Source organism: Falco biarmicus, chromosome 5 (assembly GCF_023638135.1).
Source record: "Falco biarmicus isolate bFalBia1 chromosome 5, bFalBia1.pri, whole genome shotgun sequence".
Lineage (NCBI taxonomy): Eukaryota > Metazoa > Chordata > Aves > Falconiformes > Falconidae > Falco > Falco biarmicus.
In genome coordinates, this window is record NC_079292.1 from 9,424,952 (window position 1) to 9,442,289 (window position 17,338).

Consider the following 17,338-nt stretch of genomic DNA (forward strand, 5'->3'; position numbering starts at 1 on the left):
CACTGCAATGCTGGGTACTCTTAAGTAATAACTTCGGTGTAGTTTTATGTCAAAGAAATACTAATCCCTATATTTATTGTTGAAATGAGCAAACTAGTTAATAGTTAGTAGTGCTTCTAAACATGTATATCCTCTTGCCTTTCAACATTTTGGCCACTGCTCAGTTTTCTTCATGTTATCGCTACCTTCACACTAGCTGAAGCACCCAGAACCATAACGATGACAGAGGGAGATGTCTAGTACTACATGAAGAAGGGCTATTCATGCCATCGCCTGTGATGTGATACGTCCAGCCGTGCATCTCCAAATGATACTGGCTCGGCTTCCACCATACCATATTGACAGTTCACACTCTGCTTGTTGTTCACCTGATATCATATGAGTTTTTCCACCCGAATGCTAGATTGCTTTTCAAGTTTCTCTGACTGAATGTCTGCACTGGAGTTAGTTCTGCCCAGATACAGCCATGTGCACTTGTACTGAATGGATAATTGAATAATTCTGCTGCAACCTTAAAATATCTACATTAATTTTTAACCTTTAAGTCAATATGAGCTGCAGCTCTATTCGTCACCCACTTCCCCTTCTGTTAGATCAAGATTTAGGACCTGGTACACCACACCAATGACCTGACAGCCCACAGCTTTACTCTAGTTGTATACAGCTTTACAAACCATTTTTTTCCCATGTCAGTATGAAACATATTCATTAACATATAGGCCCTGGTGCTATCCTCCAAGCAGGCTTGATGGGTACAGCTGAGAAAGATCTCAGGAGGCTTCCCTAATGCTCATGAACTTAATGCAAACATCTGGTAGGTGTTCACTCACAGAAACACAGGACTATGTGTCTGCTTGAAAGCTTCAAACCACATTTATTGTAAATTCATGGAAAAAAGAAGAAACCACAGGTTGGTAAACTATTGCATCTCAGTGTGAAGAAGTTGTCCAGTGATGTGCAATCAGATATTGAAAAGAATATCTAAATAAACAGCAATTTCTCAATAGAAATCTCATTAAATAAAAAAGAAAAATTATTTCCATATTTACAGATTACAAGGCAAATGTATCCCTAAAGCATTGTTTCATATGTAGTGGGTTTATTTCTTTGAAATAAAATAGAAATGGTTTGAATCTAAGAGTGTACTTTGGAAGCAGCTTGCTGGACACTCTGTGTTGCCACCAGTGAATGGACGAGTAGTGTCCCCTCGACCACTGCAGTGCTCTGCCTCTTCTGTCATCCAGGCTTTCACCGAAGGGCTTCTGGTACCTCCACCTATGAAATGGGGGTGGGGAGGGTGTCCATTACATTTGCTGTACAGTCTAAATGACAAAATTCCTACCAGAGACACACTCCCAAGAGCCCTGTGCTATGCACCACCTCCTGTAACAAGCTTGAACCTGGGAAAGTACCCCACTTTCTGTAAAAATCAGCCAAACATAAATCTGTGCTAAGAAAAGCCTAATCAGAGAAAAGCCTCCTCCCAAGTGCTTTCTTATGCTCACATTTCTAAGAATATTTTATTTTATATATATGTACTAAAATTAATTGAGCTTGTGCTATACCTGAGCCACAATCAGTTACTGAAATAGGATCTCTTACTTACCCGCCTTAATTGCTTTATGCTGCTTGCCCGAATTGCTTCCATAAGGTTGTCATGGAGAGATCTTTGTGGGGTGGAAGGACGGGTGGAGGGTCGTGAACCTTCCTCTGATTTTCTGTCTGAAACTGATTTTAAAGAATCTTTAATTTCTTTCAATATGCTGTTCTCATGTTTTTTGCTTTTTTTGCCTTTTTTCTTTTTCTGTCCATTCTGTAAGGCTTTTTTTGAGCTTTCTTGCTCTTTGATGACTTCAGCTATATTCCTGGTTGGTGCCTTCTTCTCTGGAATAACCGGGGGAGGGGGAGGAGGAGGAGGTGGGGGTGGAGGGGGAGGTGGGGGTACAGGAGGCTGACTTTTCACTGGTGGCACTTTCTTAGGGAGTTTTGGAGAAGACCATGGTGAGCTCTTGGGTGACACATAAGGGGAGGATCGAGGCGTCCCCTTCTGCAAAACTTTTGTCTTTGGATTGATGGCTCCGTCACAACCAGACTCTTGCTGCCGCTGCTCCTGCATACGCTTTTGTCTTTGTTTATCCATATTTCTTGTCAGGATACTTGTCATGGTCATTCTTGGGCCAGCAAGGTCAAAGTGGTATCCAAGCTTGACCAGAGTCGTGTTCTCTTTCAACAGTTTAACTATGTCCATTTCCACCTGGCTGCCCATGATGTGCCTTTGATTGTGGAATCGCAGTTCTGTTAGAACCTTGTTATTCTGCAAAGCTCTCATGATGGCCAGCACTCCTTTGCCTGTGATAAAATTTGACTCGATATTCAGACTAGTTATATGCTGATTTACCTTTAACATACCAGCAATAGCTATTGCAACGTTGTCATCAGCATGCGTGTTAGCCAAGCTGAATGACTTAACCACTGTGTTGTCCCTTAGGGCTTGAGAAAATTGTATAAGCATCTGTGAAGTGATGTTTTCAATGTTGTTCAGATTGACCTCTGTGGTGTCAGGGTCGTTGTTCCTAACTTTTTCCAAAGCATCCTCAATAACTGTTGGATTTCCACAAGGGTGGATGGCACTGCTTTTTAAGCTCAGATTGTCGGTGTCTTTTTCATCATGACCATTGAGTAAGTCTTCATTGTCCTTTGCGCTGTTACACTTTTTGCGTCTGATGTGGTCAGAACTCCTGCCATCCTCAGGTCTTTCACCAGCTGCAGCATTTTGCTCTTCCTCATCCTCACTCTCATCTTCATCCTCCTCTTCATCTTCTTCTTCTTCATCATCCTCTTCAGTATATGCCTCCTCAGACACTTCACTATTGCTTTCTGTGAAATACTCTTCTTGAATGTCTTCCGAATTGTCGTCTTCTTGCTCAGAATCCTGAACAGGAATGTAGGTGTGGGTGTTAAACACGATTGCAGTAATGGAGCTACTGCCTTTTTGCACAAAAACAATTATCTTGAAACTATGTAAGTTAATGTTGAAAGCTAAAACTAAATCCCCAGAAACAGTTAGGAGAACAGAAAATGCTTCAGCACCTAACACCTTTTTAACATTACTTATTTCACACTCTTTAGAAGAAAAATGCTGAGTACAAATTGGAACAGTTTTACTGACATCAGTGAATTCTGCCAAGAGAAAATTTGATACAAGACATTGCAACATGGACATACTTCATGGTTTCTATGTGTTAGCATGTCCACAAGGGGATATTATTTGGATCCTTGCCAGAAGAAAAACAAGACTGCAGTTTCAGAATGGACACGTTCTATGAGCAACAAGTATCTTAATTTCATAAGGATGAGATGTCTTTGTCAATGCTCAGGCGTTGCATATGTTAGCACATCTAAAATGGCTAAAGACTACCACGATTTAGAATGCAAATAGTGTCTGCACATGTAAACATGCATACGGACATGCAAAATAATGCAGAATTACAGGAGTCATCTTGAAAAGACTCTGGATGCACTACATGGGCTATACACACTTAGAAGCTATTTGTGAAGAAAATATTCAGGTACATTCCCACAGGTAACAATTAATCACATGACAATAATCCCTGAATTTCTCCATGTTTGCCAAGAGCGAAGACTGTGCTCACTGACAGCTGTCATAGGACAGCTGCCATACTGTAACTTGTTATAATTAATTGCCTACAGAGTAAACTGATTGCTTTTCTAAACCCCGAAGTTATTTTAGTGTGTCTGGTGGGCACCAAGAAAGCAAATTTAGAACCACTTCTGAAAGGTCTGCCTGGCGCCCTTAGCAGTCACGGTGGCAGAGGCAATTCTCTGCGCAGGAGTGGCAAAAGGTCTGCACCCCAGGAAAGCCCACTTCCACCTGGAGGACTCCAGAAGCACGGCAGTGTTGTATGGGCCCCGACTGAACCTATATGCTATGACCAACCTTAAACCTCTTGCCCAAAAATATGTCCTGTTTTGTCTACTGGACAAGCCATAGGGTATGCCTTTTTATTTACATTTGCAAATGTTTATAAAATTTTGGATGAATTATAATTGGTCTGTATGCACGACTTTAGCAACATTCATATTTTAGTCTTGTCCTGTTTTCAGCTGGGACAGAGTTAATTTTCTTCTTAGTAGCTGGTGCGGGGCTGTGGTTTGGATTTGGTGTGAGAACCATGTTGATAGCACACTGATGGTTTTAGCGTGTGTTTTAGGTAATGTTTATACTAAGTCAAGGACTTTCCAGTTTCTTGGGCCCTGCCAGCAGGAGGGCTGGAGGGTCACGGGAAACTGGGAGGGACACAGCCAGGACGGGTGACCCAAACTGGCCAAAGAGGTATTCCATACCGTATGACAGCATGCTGGGTATATAAACTGGGGGAAGAAGAAGGAAGGGGGGGACATCTGGCACTATGGCGTTTGTCTTCCCAGGTAACTGTTACATGTGATGCAGCCCGGCTGTCCTGGGGATGGCCGAACACCTGCCTGCCCGTGGGAAGTGGGGATGAATTCCTTGCTTTGCTTTGCTTTGCTTGTGTGCGCAGCTTTTGCTTTACATATTACATCGTTCTTATCTCAACCCCTGAGTTTCACATTCCTTTCTGATTGTCCTCCTCATCCCTCTGGGTGAGAGGGAGTAAGCAAGCAGCTGTGTAGTGCTTGGTTGCCGGCCGGCCGGGGTTAAAGCACGACAAGTCTCTGTAAAATACTAGAGGGTATTTTACAAAGTAAGTACAGTCTGCAGAGACACAGTGATTCTGTTTTGTGCTTCTGGAAAACGAAAGTGCTGTTAACATGACAGCCCATTTTTAGAAAACTTGTGCAGTTTTAGGTTTGCTTAATTATCCGGCTCTAAAAATGCAGGGAAATGTTAAAATAATAGTAATGACAGATTGCATGGTATTGTTTCCCAATCCTAAACAGATTTCTGCGTTGTGACACATGCACAACAGACAGTAATGGTAATGTTTGCAGAAGCGTGACTCTAATGAAACAGGACCTCGAGCTGTTCCAGCCTGTCATTCCTGAGCTTGCAGCACCTGCAGGTCTTGCAGGGTCTGGCCCTATTGACCTGCACGTGGAGGTCTTGCAGGGTCTGGCCCCATTGCTTCTCCTGTGGATCAGGTGCAGGAAGGCCCTCACACTGAGAGATGCTGTGCTACATACAGAAACAGCGCTGTGTTTAAGCCAGGTTTATTATAGGACTAAGATTTATATCCGTAGTTTCTATACATATATTCAGACTTATAAAAGCTGAAAACACCAGGCATCCAGGAACCCATCTTCATGGCTACGCTTTTATCTGCCCAGGAATACATATTACAGCCTTCCACACAGCTGTAGATGAGCAGAAGTTGGTGCATCTAAATGGACTGCTAATAAGCTTGATGACGCTAGATCAATAAAAAAAACCACTTGACATTTTTCTGAGCGGCATTTCTGGGGTCAAAGAGGGAATTTAGTTTCCTGTCACATTACATCATATGGTGTCACAACAATCTGCCCAGTAAGTTTGAAATCGAGTACTCTTCTCTTTGCAGATCCATAGAGGCATCGTTCAGCACAGGACTGCTGCAGGCAGCCTGCAAGGCTTCATCTTACTTCGTAGTACTAACTCGGTGAAAAGTTAGGATAAAATAGTCAATGCAGAGAGGTAAATATCTCTGAAGGGCAAGTCGCTCACCCTAAAAGGCTATCTGCAGGATGTTTGCCTTCTGGAGGGGCTGATCTCTCACCTCTAACTATAGAAGGAGCACAAATAACCATCTTAGATAAGGTGTCTAACTTTCAGAGCATTGAGGGGAAGAAGAAAACTGCTCTTAAGAAACTCAGAATGAGCTTTCTTGCTGCCTTCAGTGGAGTCAGACTTTGTGCCTTCTACACCAGCATGTAAACATTTTCATATTTACTCACACATTTAGCAAATTTCTTCTCAGATCAAAAAGTATAGAGGCTTTTGCTAGCACCGGCTAGTTTAGCCAGTACCCATCGTTAATGCTGTATAGACATGGAAAGAGCAAAAAAAGAATCCTGCCACTATGTAAGACACTGAAGTAGACCTGTTCAGAAGGTTTTTTGCAACTGTCCAGGTTTCGAGTTCCAGGCTCAGCTGGAAATAAACATTAATCTTGCCATTGCCTCCCTATGATTTGAAGAACAGGGACTGAAGTCAATGTCTGCAAGCTGATACTAATGGTCTGATGACAGCTAGTGGTCTCCGCACTTGCCTGCAAAGACAGTAAACTACCATTCAGGAGCAGGAGAGAACACTTATGTGTAAAGAAATCCTGGATATTATTATTGTAGGCTAATTTAATCCAGGTGATTTATCTCTAGGATAATATTTTATCTAATGTACAAACTGCAATTATTTCCTTGCAAATGAACTGAGGTCCTGAATCAAGGCTGTTAGAAGTTCTCTGCCCAGTTTTGCTGTCTTTACCTTTGTTCTATTATTTTCTACTTAAACATGGGAAAAGGTGACCTTATAAACAGAGTCAGAGCTTGGCCCGAAGCAGTGCTTAAACATAAAAAAGCTACTCACTTCCCCAAATCCCCACTTCGCTTTGAAATTACATGGAGCCAATGTGAAAACAGAAGTTGCTTTTTGATAGACCTCAGTGTCACAGATTCTTCTAGCAGGGGCCCGGGGGATGCCAACAGGGACATTAGGTTAGACTGAGAGTGCTCATCGCCTGCTAGGGCTGAGCCCTTCACTCCTACCCAGCTATACTGTTCATTTGCAGTTTGGGGACTGGCTTTTATTATTAATATTTTTATTCTGGGGGGTGACTTGCCTAACAAGCAGTATTGGTTGGTTTTTGGGGGAATACCGATAAAATGGTTTAGCAGATGACTCTACCCCAGGCCATTTTTTAAATAACTTCCAGTTATCCTCTGACAACAGTTGCCAGAAGACTCCTGAGCTGAGCCAAGGATCCGCAGCAGGAACAAAGCAACATTAGCTGCTGACCGCAGTGCAGCTTCCTTCCAGCGAGCACAAAGCCTGGCGGCCACTTACTTGACTTCTGACATAAGATGTATTCAAAACTGTCTTCCTGACATGCTTCTCAGCAGTCAATACCGATTTTTTGTAGGAAAGGAAAAAGCAATTTTTTTAGCTTTTAAACAAAATCAAATGTTACCCAAAAGTCCACATCGCTACCTGGCAATAATTTCTAACATGCCCTTTAAATTCTTCCTATTTTAATCACGAATGATAAGTTTTTAGAGAACTTTCTTCTGTTCTCAACAGAGCATTTAGGGAACCTTCAGATGAGCAAAAACTCTCTGAGCTAATAGGCAGCGCTTTAGCAGGCACAAATGTGTGGCTAGCAATGCTCTTAAAAATAGTACAAGAGACTGAAAGAAAATGGAACAGTGAGACCATGGCAGGGAAGAACAAACCCAAATATTTCCAGGAAACAGCAAGTGTCTCAGTGTCTTACCTTGTCACACGCACCCAGTCTCTCTTTTTCTAAGAGTTTCCTGGTCTCCCTCTCCCAATAGGCCATCAGTGCTTCTCTGCTGAAAGTCCCTGTCGGTGTTTTCTCCGTCAGGCTCTTCTGCCGTTGTCCCACTGGAAGGTTACGGTCGGGCTCTATGTCCTCCAGCTCCCGCTCCAGCTCCTTCAGCTCCTCTTCAGTGAGAGAAGCGAGGAGCTCATCTTCATCAATGTCCTCATATTTACTGAGCTCTCTTCTGTAGCCAAAGGTAGACATGGTCCTGCTTGGTCAGGCTGGTACAAAGCTGAAGTGACCAGGCATTCAAGAAGGCTGAAGCAAGCAAGCTGTGTCTCGTTTGGTCAGCAACTGTTTCCCTGCGTAGCAGAGGCACCCTTTTAAGAGTAATCATCGGGGGCTTACGACAATGCACGAAGGGATGAAAGCATGCTCCGTTTTAAGCATCAGACGTCAGCTAGACATCTGAACAGCAAGAATGTCCCAACACTAGTGTTTGCAGGTCCCTTAAAGAGGGGGATTATTGACACACTGGCCGTGGCCATATTTAGAGCAGGCGGCTAGCAGGAGAATACCAGCCTCGCAGAGGGGAGGGCAGCAGCAAGTAAAACCCCGGGCACATTTACACCGACTGTGTGTCCAAACTGCAGTGGAGAAAGAACAATGAAAATCCATTTAATCCTGAGCTGCCACAGGGGCTGGAAATAAAACACCCTTGCTGCTGCTCAGCAGACTTCCTCTCATTTTCACGGTTTTCTAGTGGAACCACGCTGTTATTTTTCCAAGGTGTTTGCAGCCTGAGGGAAAGAGGTCGGCATGCCAGCACCTGTGGGGAGCAGCACGCCCGCAATGTCATGCCTTGCCTATAACAAATCACATAACTGGATTATTGATTAATTCCCCTGTTTTTTTGAGGATGATCAGAGGGAGAATCATCTTGACATGTCCATTTGGAGTTCCTGTGATTTTTTTTTATTTTTTTTTCACGTGGAGAATTGTGCTTTGCTGAAGGAGTGAGCAGGGACCTCAGAGGTTTAGGGGCAGCCGGCCCTGGGTGGGCAGACCCCAACTCTGTCTCCATCACTTGACAGCCCCTAGCAAATGAAGGCCCCTAGTGGCTATTTTAATTGATGCTTATCGCTTGCTGTAGCTGACTGGTGTGCAGCTGGAGAGTGCCCTTCAATTCTTGATTTTAAGTGTATATCTACATTATCATGTCCACTAATAAATGATCTATTATTCCGATATTCTTATTATTTTTATAGACATGTCTCTTCCAATGTAAGAAAATACGGAATGAAAGCTTGAACTTCACATTGTCTTTTTCTTTTCTCTATTAGCAGTGAATGATGGTAAACTAGCTATGTTTTCTGAAACATGCAGGCCAGCAATATCTGCAGGCTTGGGGGGGGCGGTGGTGGTGCGGGGAGGCGGAGAGAGAGAGAAGGTTGGTTTTGGTACAGGGAAGTAGGAGCACATCTATAATACTATAAATCAACCTTATTAAATGATAACACACAGGTTTATTTTTAGATAGTCAAGACAGTATGTAATGGAAATAGAAATGAAAATAATTTGAAGTACTATTCTTGTCCAACATCATCTCTTTTAGGTTAGTATGGATTGGACACAAGAACTGATCTATGATTTTTAGCCAAATAGCTCATTTAGTTTTATTATTAAGCATATTGCTTTACTGGCAACGGAGAGAGGAGATCGAGCATGATTTTCATAAACAGACTTGATAAAGAAATTACACTTTTCCTTTGATCATTTTTCTATATGAATTTCATGCAGTTTAGCTTGCTCAAGAAATGGAATGAAAGTTTACAATTCTAGTCTTCCCTAATACACAAAATACATTAATAAAGCAGACTAAAGAATAATGTGCATCTTAAAATAAAATAAATATTTTCAGGTCATTTACATTGACCAAATAATTGCATAAAATAAAGAGGAAGAAGATGCAAAACAGTTTGGCTTATGGACCTAAGAGTGTTACTTTCATGGTATAAGATACTGTGATGGGTTACCTGTAACTAGACAAGTCAGTGGGTCAGTAGAAGTTCTGTTCACTCTTTGAGCTGCACTTGCAGAAACGATGCTTAGGCCAAATTACATACAATGTGAAACAGCAGGAAAAAATAATAAATACCTTTTTTCTTTTAACTTTGCATTGTGAATGCTGACATTGGCATTAATTAAATGAATAGATCAGAAATCCAAGCAATTTTATTTCTTCATTATGTCTAGGACAATGGTTTACTTCGTTATCATTCGAGTTACCAGAGAAGCAGCACAATGAAATTATCTTTCTTGGGTGCACTGTTGCAGACAATGTTTTGTTGCAAACATTTTTAGATGGACTTGGTCAGAAAATTTGCACTGAACAGATTTTCTGTTGGAAAACACTGATGGAAACTGAAATGCTTTTAGAAATGTGCTACATATTATTAGTACAACGTTGACATGTACAACATAGATATGTACAATATTAAAAGCAAAACCATGCTATTAAAAATTAAATCTATTCAAGTATACTATTTCCCAGAAAATTCTGAGCTTTCTGCTTTTCTTTTTCTCCTCAGACACAACAAAATGTCTCTGAATCTTCCTGGGCTGAGTCCATAATAAAAAGTACAAACATACAGATTCCTGAATTGTCTATTTAAAGTTTTCTATGTATAATCCAAATTTTTCAAACTCAAAGGAACTTCAAAAAGCAACATGCGTTACTCACTTCTAAAATAATATTCCAAAGGAAGATTCAGTCCAGTCGTTGGCAGCAACATGATTACCTTCAATGCTATTCCTTGCTGAGGCATGATACAGCACTGGGTCAGTGGTGATGTTTTTCTATATATAAAATGTCAGTGATGTCCATTCTAGCCATGGGATGAGAGAATTTAAAGATGTTACTAAAGATGGACAAGGTATTTTACTCTAAATGTTTCCCCTGAAGCAGGGGGGAAATTGGCACAGTTAGGTGAGGTTATGGGAAACTGGGGTCCTTTCCTGATCCTGTACATGTCAATCACGGTGATTTAGAACCCATTTTTATAGGGAGATGGCTGGGGTGAAGACCCATGAATACTCTCTAGAACAATTTAAATGAAATTTAGTAAGGTTGTAGCACATGGCAAATTACACACACAAAAAGGATGTCAAAACTGTAAAGCTAAGTACTCACAGGTCAGAAAGTGTGCGTATTTTTCCTTGCCTGTTCATAAGCAGTGAAACACAGTCCTTAATTCCATAATTCTGTAATCATATACTTTGATCTTAGACCCATGAGTCCCCAGGACCTTGCTCAGTGTACAGGAGAGATCATGCACATTCGGTAAATGGCCTTTCAGCATTTTGTTTTGCCCCTGTTCTTCAGCATATCAAGACTCCCAGCGGCTTTATTTGTCCAGCAGCCCTTTCAGGAGACACGAAGGTATTACCGCCTTTGTGAGGAGAAAGAATAGAGGCACAGAGACCTTATGATTGTAAGCATCCACTAATTTGGAGATTAGGATTCCTTTTAAGGGGGTATTTTGCATTATGCAGCACTTCAGCTGGTCAGGGCTCCGTTCTCGTGGGCACCAGCCACTGCTGAAGCTGCTCACCATTCCGACAGTTCAGATCACAGGTTCCAACTTCCAAGAGGAACTCGGCTGTAAAGACAGGAGTGATTGTGTTTTCTTGCTGTTAGCATTCCTGTCTGAAACCTTTTGTTCTTGTTCCACAGTCCCATTTCTCAGGCACTACACATGTTTGGATTTCTGCAAAAAACAAGTAAAACAATAGCAGTTTGAGCATCCTGTTGTACGTCCCAGGCTACATGCCCCATCACACCATTATAAACAGTTCAGGAAGACACCTTGAGCCAGTGAAGTGGCACAGGCAACTTGCTTCTACCCAGAAGGCAGAAGAGCAGAGCGTGAACCATACGTAGTACACTTGAGGGAAGGTTTACACTGGCTGCATTGACTGCTGTTTAGGATGAATCCTCTGAAGTGCTTTGCCACCTCCTAAGAGAAAGCCCAAACTGACCTCCCTAACGCCCTGGTGAAACCTGGTATGCAGGGAATAAACCATGTCATATATAGGTCATGAAAACTCATCACTCAGTCAACAGAATTATTAAAAGGTTTTTTCCCTTCAGGGCCTGGGCCAAGAGGAAAGAAAATGAGAACTGGGAGCACCGGTTTTATAGGAGCAGGGTTCGCTGCCATTGCGGACACTTGGCACCCAGGCCCCCAGCTTCAAGTGGGACGGAGTCCACTCGGTGGCTGCCAGATTGCAGACAAGATTTTCAATCTTGCCTAGCCCAGGTATTCTATTTTCTCAGTTTTAAAAGAGGAAACCCTTCTAAGTGCATATATGTTCTTTTTTGCTTTCCAAGCAATTAACTATTTCAAGTAGCAGCCTGGGAAACATTGCTCTGCTGCTCAGGTTTCCACACTTTGGGCAGGTTGGCCCTGTTGCTGAAGGGACATGAGCAACACTTGACAGGCAGTACTCACCCCCAGGCACAGCAATGCCCACAGGTTAAATTTTACTTCCACTCTGGTGAGTGCAGGGAAAGCTACAGGCAAGGAAGGAGAGGGCTGCACAACCTTGTCTTCAGGCAAGGAAGGAGAGGGCTGCACAACCTTGTCTTCAGGCAAGGAAGGAGAGGGCTGCACAACCTTGTCTTCAGGCACGGGACATGGCTGGCCCCAGGACTGTGGCTATTTCAGTCCCAGCTCCTGAGGACAGCCTGTCAGGCAGATGCATTGGCTCGTACCGAGCTGCAGTCCCACGCTGCAGGAACAGGTCCAATTGCCATAGAGCACATTAAAAACAATGCACCACAGCACGTCTGGGCTTCCCCCATCTCTCCCACTGCCCTTCTGCCTGCCGTGCTCGCTCCCGCCGCCCCCACCGCTTCTGCACCCCTCATTCCTCAGCCGGCTCCTTGCCTCCTGCTGTCCCCTCACACAGACCCGGAGGCACCAGCCCCTGAGCTCTCCCGCCTTCCCCTTTCCTGCCTGCTGCTCTGCCTTGTCCACCCCTGACCCTGCAGGCCCCCCTCGCCTGCCCTTCCTGCACAGGCCCTCGACATCCTCACCACCTCCACGGCCTGCTCGCGGACCTGCCCGTCCTCCCCTCCTCTCACATCCCCTGTCCTGCCGCCCTGCTCCACGTCGCCTGCCTTCCTCCTCCCACCTCTCTCAGCCGAGAGATATCTCTATCTATGCATGTGTGCGCGCCTCGGCTTCTGTATGCCGCTTGTACAGGCCCGGGTTGAACGCAGAGTCCAAACCAGCCCGGAGAGACAAAGGGTCAGGAACCTGGCAGCTGGGCAGGACGGCGAGGCAGACTGATGGCACAAGCTGTGGCCCTTTCCCTTTCCCCCGGGACACCAGCGTAACTTGTGAAAATTGTGCACACCATACTGTTCCTGAAAAGGATGTGTCATCACCTACATTTAACAGTGGTATCAGCAGAGCAAACGGGATAAAGCATGCACTGAAGGCATTCAAAGGAACAATTTTCCAGCTGCTTTTCTCTGTGCCAGATGATTCTGTTGTCCAGTCCATCTCTCCTGGTGATGCTGTAAACAGGGAGTCACACGGGAGAAAAAGATCTTTCCCTTGTTCCATGCTGGGGAAACAAAAGTTGGAGTACGTTTAAAGATGACCTTGATCCAAAATCAGTCTCTGCTTGGGAATCGCACTCAGCATCCTAACTCAAAGATGGATTTTTCCCACCGACCCCCTGTAGCACACCCCAGGCTGCTGGGAGGGCAGATTCCAGGTCCAGATCGTAGCTTAACAACTCCGTCCCACCACAAACAGTGATCAGCTTTCACTCAAAAACATGTGCATGTGGGCTGCCTTACTGCTCAGATTAGTTTTGAAAACAGCATTCCCAACAGCTGCTGGGGACATAACCAGAGGCCTACACATAACACTACATACCAACAAGCCATGGGGCAAACACTCATCTAATGTGTTTTGGTGGCAGAGACGTTTGGGTTGCCTTACTTATCAAGACGACAGAAAAGTCATAGCGAGTGAAGAAGTGAATGGGCTGTGATAGTGCTGGTGACAAGACAAGCATAAGGATGCATCTTGGAAGGGGAGTCAAGAGACTGACCTGGCTGCCAGGAAGCACCAGGGGAAAAAAATCAGCTGGGTGCAAATAACATTTCTGGAATACTGAATTCCTCAAGCTTTGATTAAAAGAATGAAAACTCACTGCTCACATTGCACAGGCACCTGGTGTCCTTTGTACACAGATCCTGAATGTCTCTGATTATATAAAGAGGCGTGCAGCTGGGTGCCAAAGGTGCAGTAGACTGGGGATTTATTGCCCCTTTTGCCTACACAGATCACACTGAAATGGGGAAGGCAAGGGGGACAAATAAATTTTACTGAATAAACAACATTCCCATTCCCAGTTTTCTTCCCTTCCTACACAACCAATACTTTTTAATCATCTTGTGTCAGTACAATGCCATGCTCTGTAATAACAGTGCGAGATGAATCTGCTTATCTTTGACAGCACAAACTATTCCTGCCAGGGTTTTGCTCAAAGCAAGCGCTTCTCTGCATCTCTGCAGACTGGCCATTTCCTTGCTGCCAGCTTCTGCCACACCAAAAAGATAAACTGCTTTGTACACAATGATGATCTTAATGCTCTTGCTTTCATGTAACTGCTCTTATCCCTCAGGAAGAATCTCCACATGCTTTACGAACATTGCCAACAGATTTGCAAACTATATATAGAAATCATTTCACTTGCTACTGATGTACAGACATAGGGTGACCACAGCAGCTGTTTGGAATTGCATCGCGGTATTGCTCAACAGGTTTGGACAGGAAGTAGAGGCCACTGTACTGCAAAGAAAGCAGCAGAGGAACTGCTGCCTGTACAAAAAATGTGGGGTTTGGAAGTGCGGTTTGCATGGGATGCTGTTCAGGCATCTGCAGTTAGCCTGTTCTTTCCCACAAAAGCACGATAAAAGACGTAACATCTGCCAATGTAAGCATTATATTATTTGTAGGGGTATTTGCAAATACACCATAATTTGCATGTCCAGGTCAAGTAGTTATTGAATGATAAGTGATTATAAAAACTCCATGGATTTGATCCTTTGTTAATGCCTTAGTCCCAGATGGTTCTCCAGTGTAGCTTAGCCAAACCTACAGTTTGTCATTCAGATTAAAAAATTGCTCTATTTCTTTATACACCAAGAGCAATACAGGTATTTACTTCTATATTTAGCATTTCCTTGGGTTTTGTAACTTTTAAGTGTGTGTTTATTAAGATTTTTTTAAAAAAGTGGATCCCAGCAATATAAACAAGTGATGTAATTCATAGGGAATTAAACACAAGTAGCAGTAGTAACTAAATTCTCTCCTTTATTGTCTTTATTTATGTCTATTCTTTAAACAGTCCATATTAATGGTGATGGGAGTTCTGGGAACCATATCTACCATGTGCAGAATAGGCAGACAAAAGGCAGTGGTTTTGCCCAATAAAATGTAGAGATTTCTACTGAAAATGTGAATTTTGAAAATTAAATTTAAATATCTTGCATGTCACCAGAGCTACACTGTCTATCAGTCTTATGACTACTAACCATTTACTAATATTTTACAGCTTTTCAGGAGAACCACAAAACACAGGTTCCTCAGGGAATATTTCTCCTGAACTAAGTACTTCTTTTGCTGGTGCGGGTGAGACTTAAGGGAGCATTTCAGAGAGAAAAATCTTCCCATTGCAATATATACCTTTAAAAAATTATACAGTAATTTGGTGCACTTACCCATGTACTTCTTTCTGATTTATCTAGCATTTGTCCTGGTAAAGAATCAAGATGGATTTCTTTGAGGACTGTTCCATGCATTTGGAGACAGTGTATTTTTGAATCAAGGTCATTATCTACAGGGTGCAGAAGAGGAGTATGAAGGAAAGACACCTTGGGGGGCAAGGTGTCATTTTTAACTACTGCAGCCTAAATAATTTCCAAGAGAAAGGTCTGGAAAAGAACAAGGCAGAATAGGGCCATTAAGGCTGAAAATCACTTTGGTTGGAATTACCTTTCTTGATACAATTTTCCTGAGCAGACGCCTATCCATCCAAAGGCTCATAGAAAAGAAAAGTAGGGGGAAGGCTTTTAAAGGGCTGATTTAGCAGGTAGACCAGACTGTGGCAAGAGCACACCAGGAGGCAAAGCTGGTTACACCTGGTTGATAGCCAGAACAAGGATCTGCACTGCCAGCTCCCAAGATTAGATGGTAGCCAGCGCACGGAAGCTGTAAGGATAGCCCACACAACATTATGGCCCTTACAGGGAGTAGCTGGTCATATACAGAACCCACGACTATAGTTCAGTTGAGCTATGGAAACACAGCTACAAAGTCCATCTCTCTCGTGCTGCAAAGATTGACATAACCAATGTTAAATGTCTGGCTCCTTGGCGAGCTCATCAGTCTGGTGCAGCTGCTTGTGTCAGATTTTATGAGAAACAGAGACCAATTGATACCTCTGCCCTCAAACATTGCCCCCAAACCAACAGGAGTCCCAACCCCAGAGCATGCCTGAATCAATGCCAGGGCATTTAATTACTTCTAGTCAACGTCGCCCATTGGGTGGGCACGCCATGGAATTGGGTTGTGGTGGAACACCCCATGAGTCACACCCAAATAGCAGAGAAAATTAAATCCCAGCATTGCAAGGGTTCAATCACAGTCAAAGCACGGAAAAAAAGGAGTAGTTTTTTCCTACCAATTTCTTCTTCCAGCTGGGGCTGCTGCCTTTGCCTCTTTTTACACAGTCACCAGTCCTGGACCAGTTATGTTTCCTGCTCCCACCACCACGTACTGAACTCCATAAAAGTAGCATTCAATGGTCTGGCTGCAAAACATAGGGGTCAAAAGACTTGTGTTCAATTCCTAGCTGTGCTGTAAGCATGACAAGGGATAAACAGCTCCCTTTCTGTGTCTATCTCAGCTTATATTCCATTTAAAACAAACTCTTGCCCCTCCTATCTCCATTCAGTTCACAACTGCCTGGAAAGCATTAAAGATGTTTTCTCATAACGTAGTACTTTAGCATCCAGGGAGGGAAAAAAAGTCTTCAATAAATAAAGAACTTCAATGTTGAAGGATAGAAAAGCTTTAAAACAGGATTAGGCCACCTTCAACTACAAAAAGAGCCAAGATGTATTGCTTAAAAGATAAACACAACAATATCATCTTTTTAGCTTGCCTAATGATACTCTCAGGACTAGTTTATGGTATTTTAACCACTTGGGACAATGCTCTGTCCTAGAGCTGAATGTTTTGATGCTGCAGGCAATGTAAGTATTGCCTGAGGCGTGCATGGAGTCCTAAATATAAACTTTGGCCCATGAACTAAAATTACTAATGGAATTTGGCTCTAGCCACAGAGGGGGTTTAAAATCTCCTGTCTAAAGCCCTATTTGATCATGTTCCCTTTGCTGGTTGCAGTATACCATATCAGATATGTGACTACCCAGATTCTTGCGTTGTGGTCACTGTATTCATTAAAATTACTGCTATGTAAGAATTATTAAGGCTGTATTTCTGTTTAGGAATTCCCCCACAGAAATACCAGTTTATAGGTCACGCAGCGTATATGCATTTATCCTGGTATGTCCAGGATGTATTGGCCAGTGGAGCCCTGACTGCAGACAGCCGCGTTGGGTTCACCGGGCACTCTGTGCTCAGCCCATGCCTGGAGCATCCTCTTGTCAGGGGCCTGGCCCAGATGCCAGATATTTAGAAATTTTTCACAAGTGACCAAATTAGTTTTCATCCTGGCCAAAACTTCCGGCAAAAAAACAGAGGACATGTTTT

At 43.2% G+C, this 17,338-nt stretch overlaps 1 protein-coding gene across 1 annotated transcript; it reads right to left on the reverse strand.

Moving 5' to 3' along the window:
- Positions 1–491: 491 nt before the first annotated feature.
- LMOD2 (leiomodin 2) lies at positions 492–8,326 on the reverse strand. Its single transcript, XM_056342150.1, has 3 exons — positions 7,467–8,326; positions 1,607–2,932; positions 492–1,275 (listed from the first exon to the last, which is right to left on the reverse strand). The coding sequence occupies exons 1-3, from the start codon at positions 7,737–7,739 to the stop codon at positions 1,249–1,251; spliced, it is 1,626 nt and encodes a 541-aa protein (XP_056198125.1). The 5' UTR covers positions 7,740–8,326; the 3' UTR covers positions 492–1,248.
- Positions 8,327–17,338: the final 9,012 nt, after the last annotated feature.

Excerpts from the sequence above, each read along its gene's own strand:
- LMOD2 (XM_056342150.1), bottom strand. The coding sequence starts at position 7,739 with ATGTCTACCTTTGGCTACAGAAGAGAGCTCAGTAAATATGAGGACATT. Across the intron at positions 2,933-7,466 it reads GACTGGGTGCGTGTGACAAG|GATTCTGAGCAAGAAGACGA; the intron begins GTAAGACACTGA and ends ATTCCTGTTCAG. Across the intron at positions 1,276-1,606 it reads GCATAAAGCAATTAAGGCGG|GTGGAGGTACCAGAAGCCCT; the intron begins GTAAGTAAGAGA and ends CCCATTTCATAG.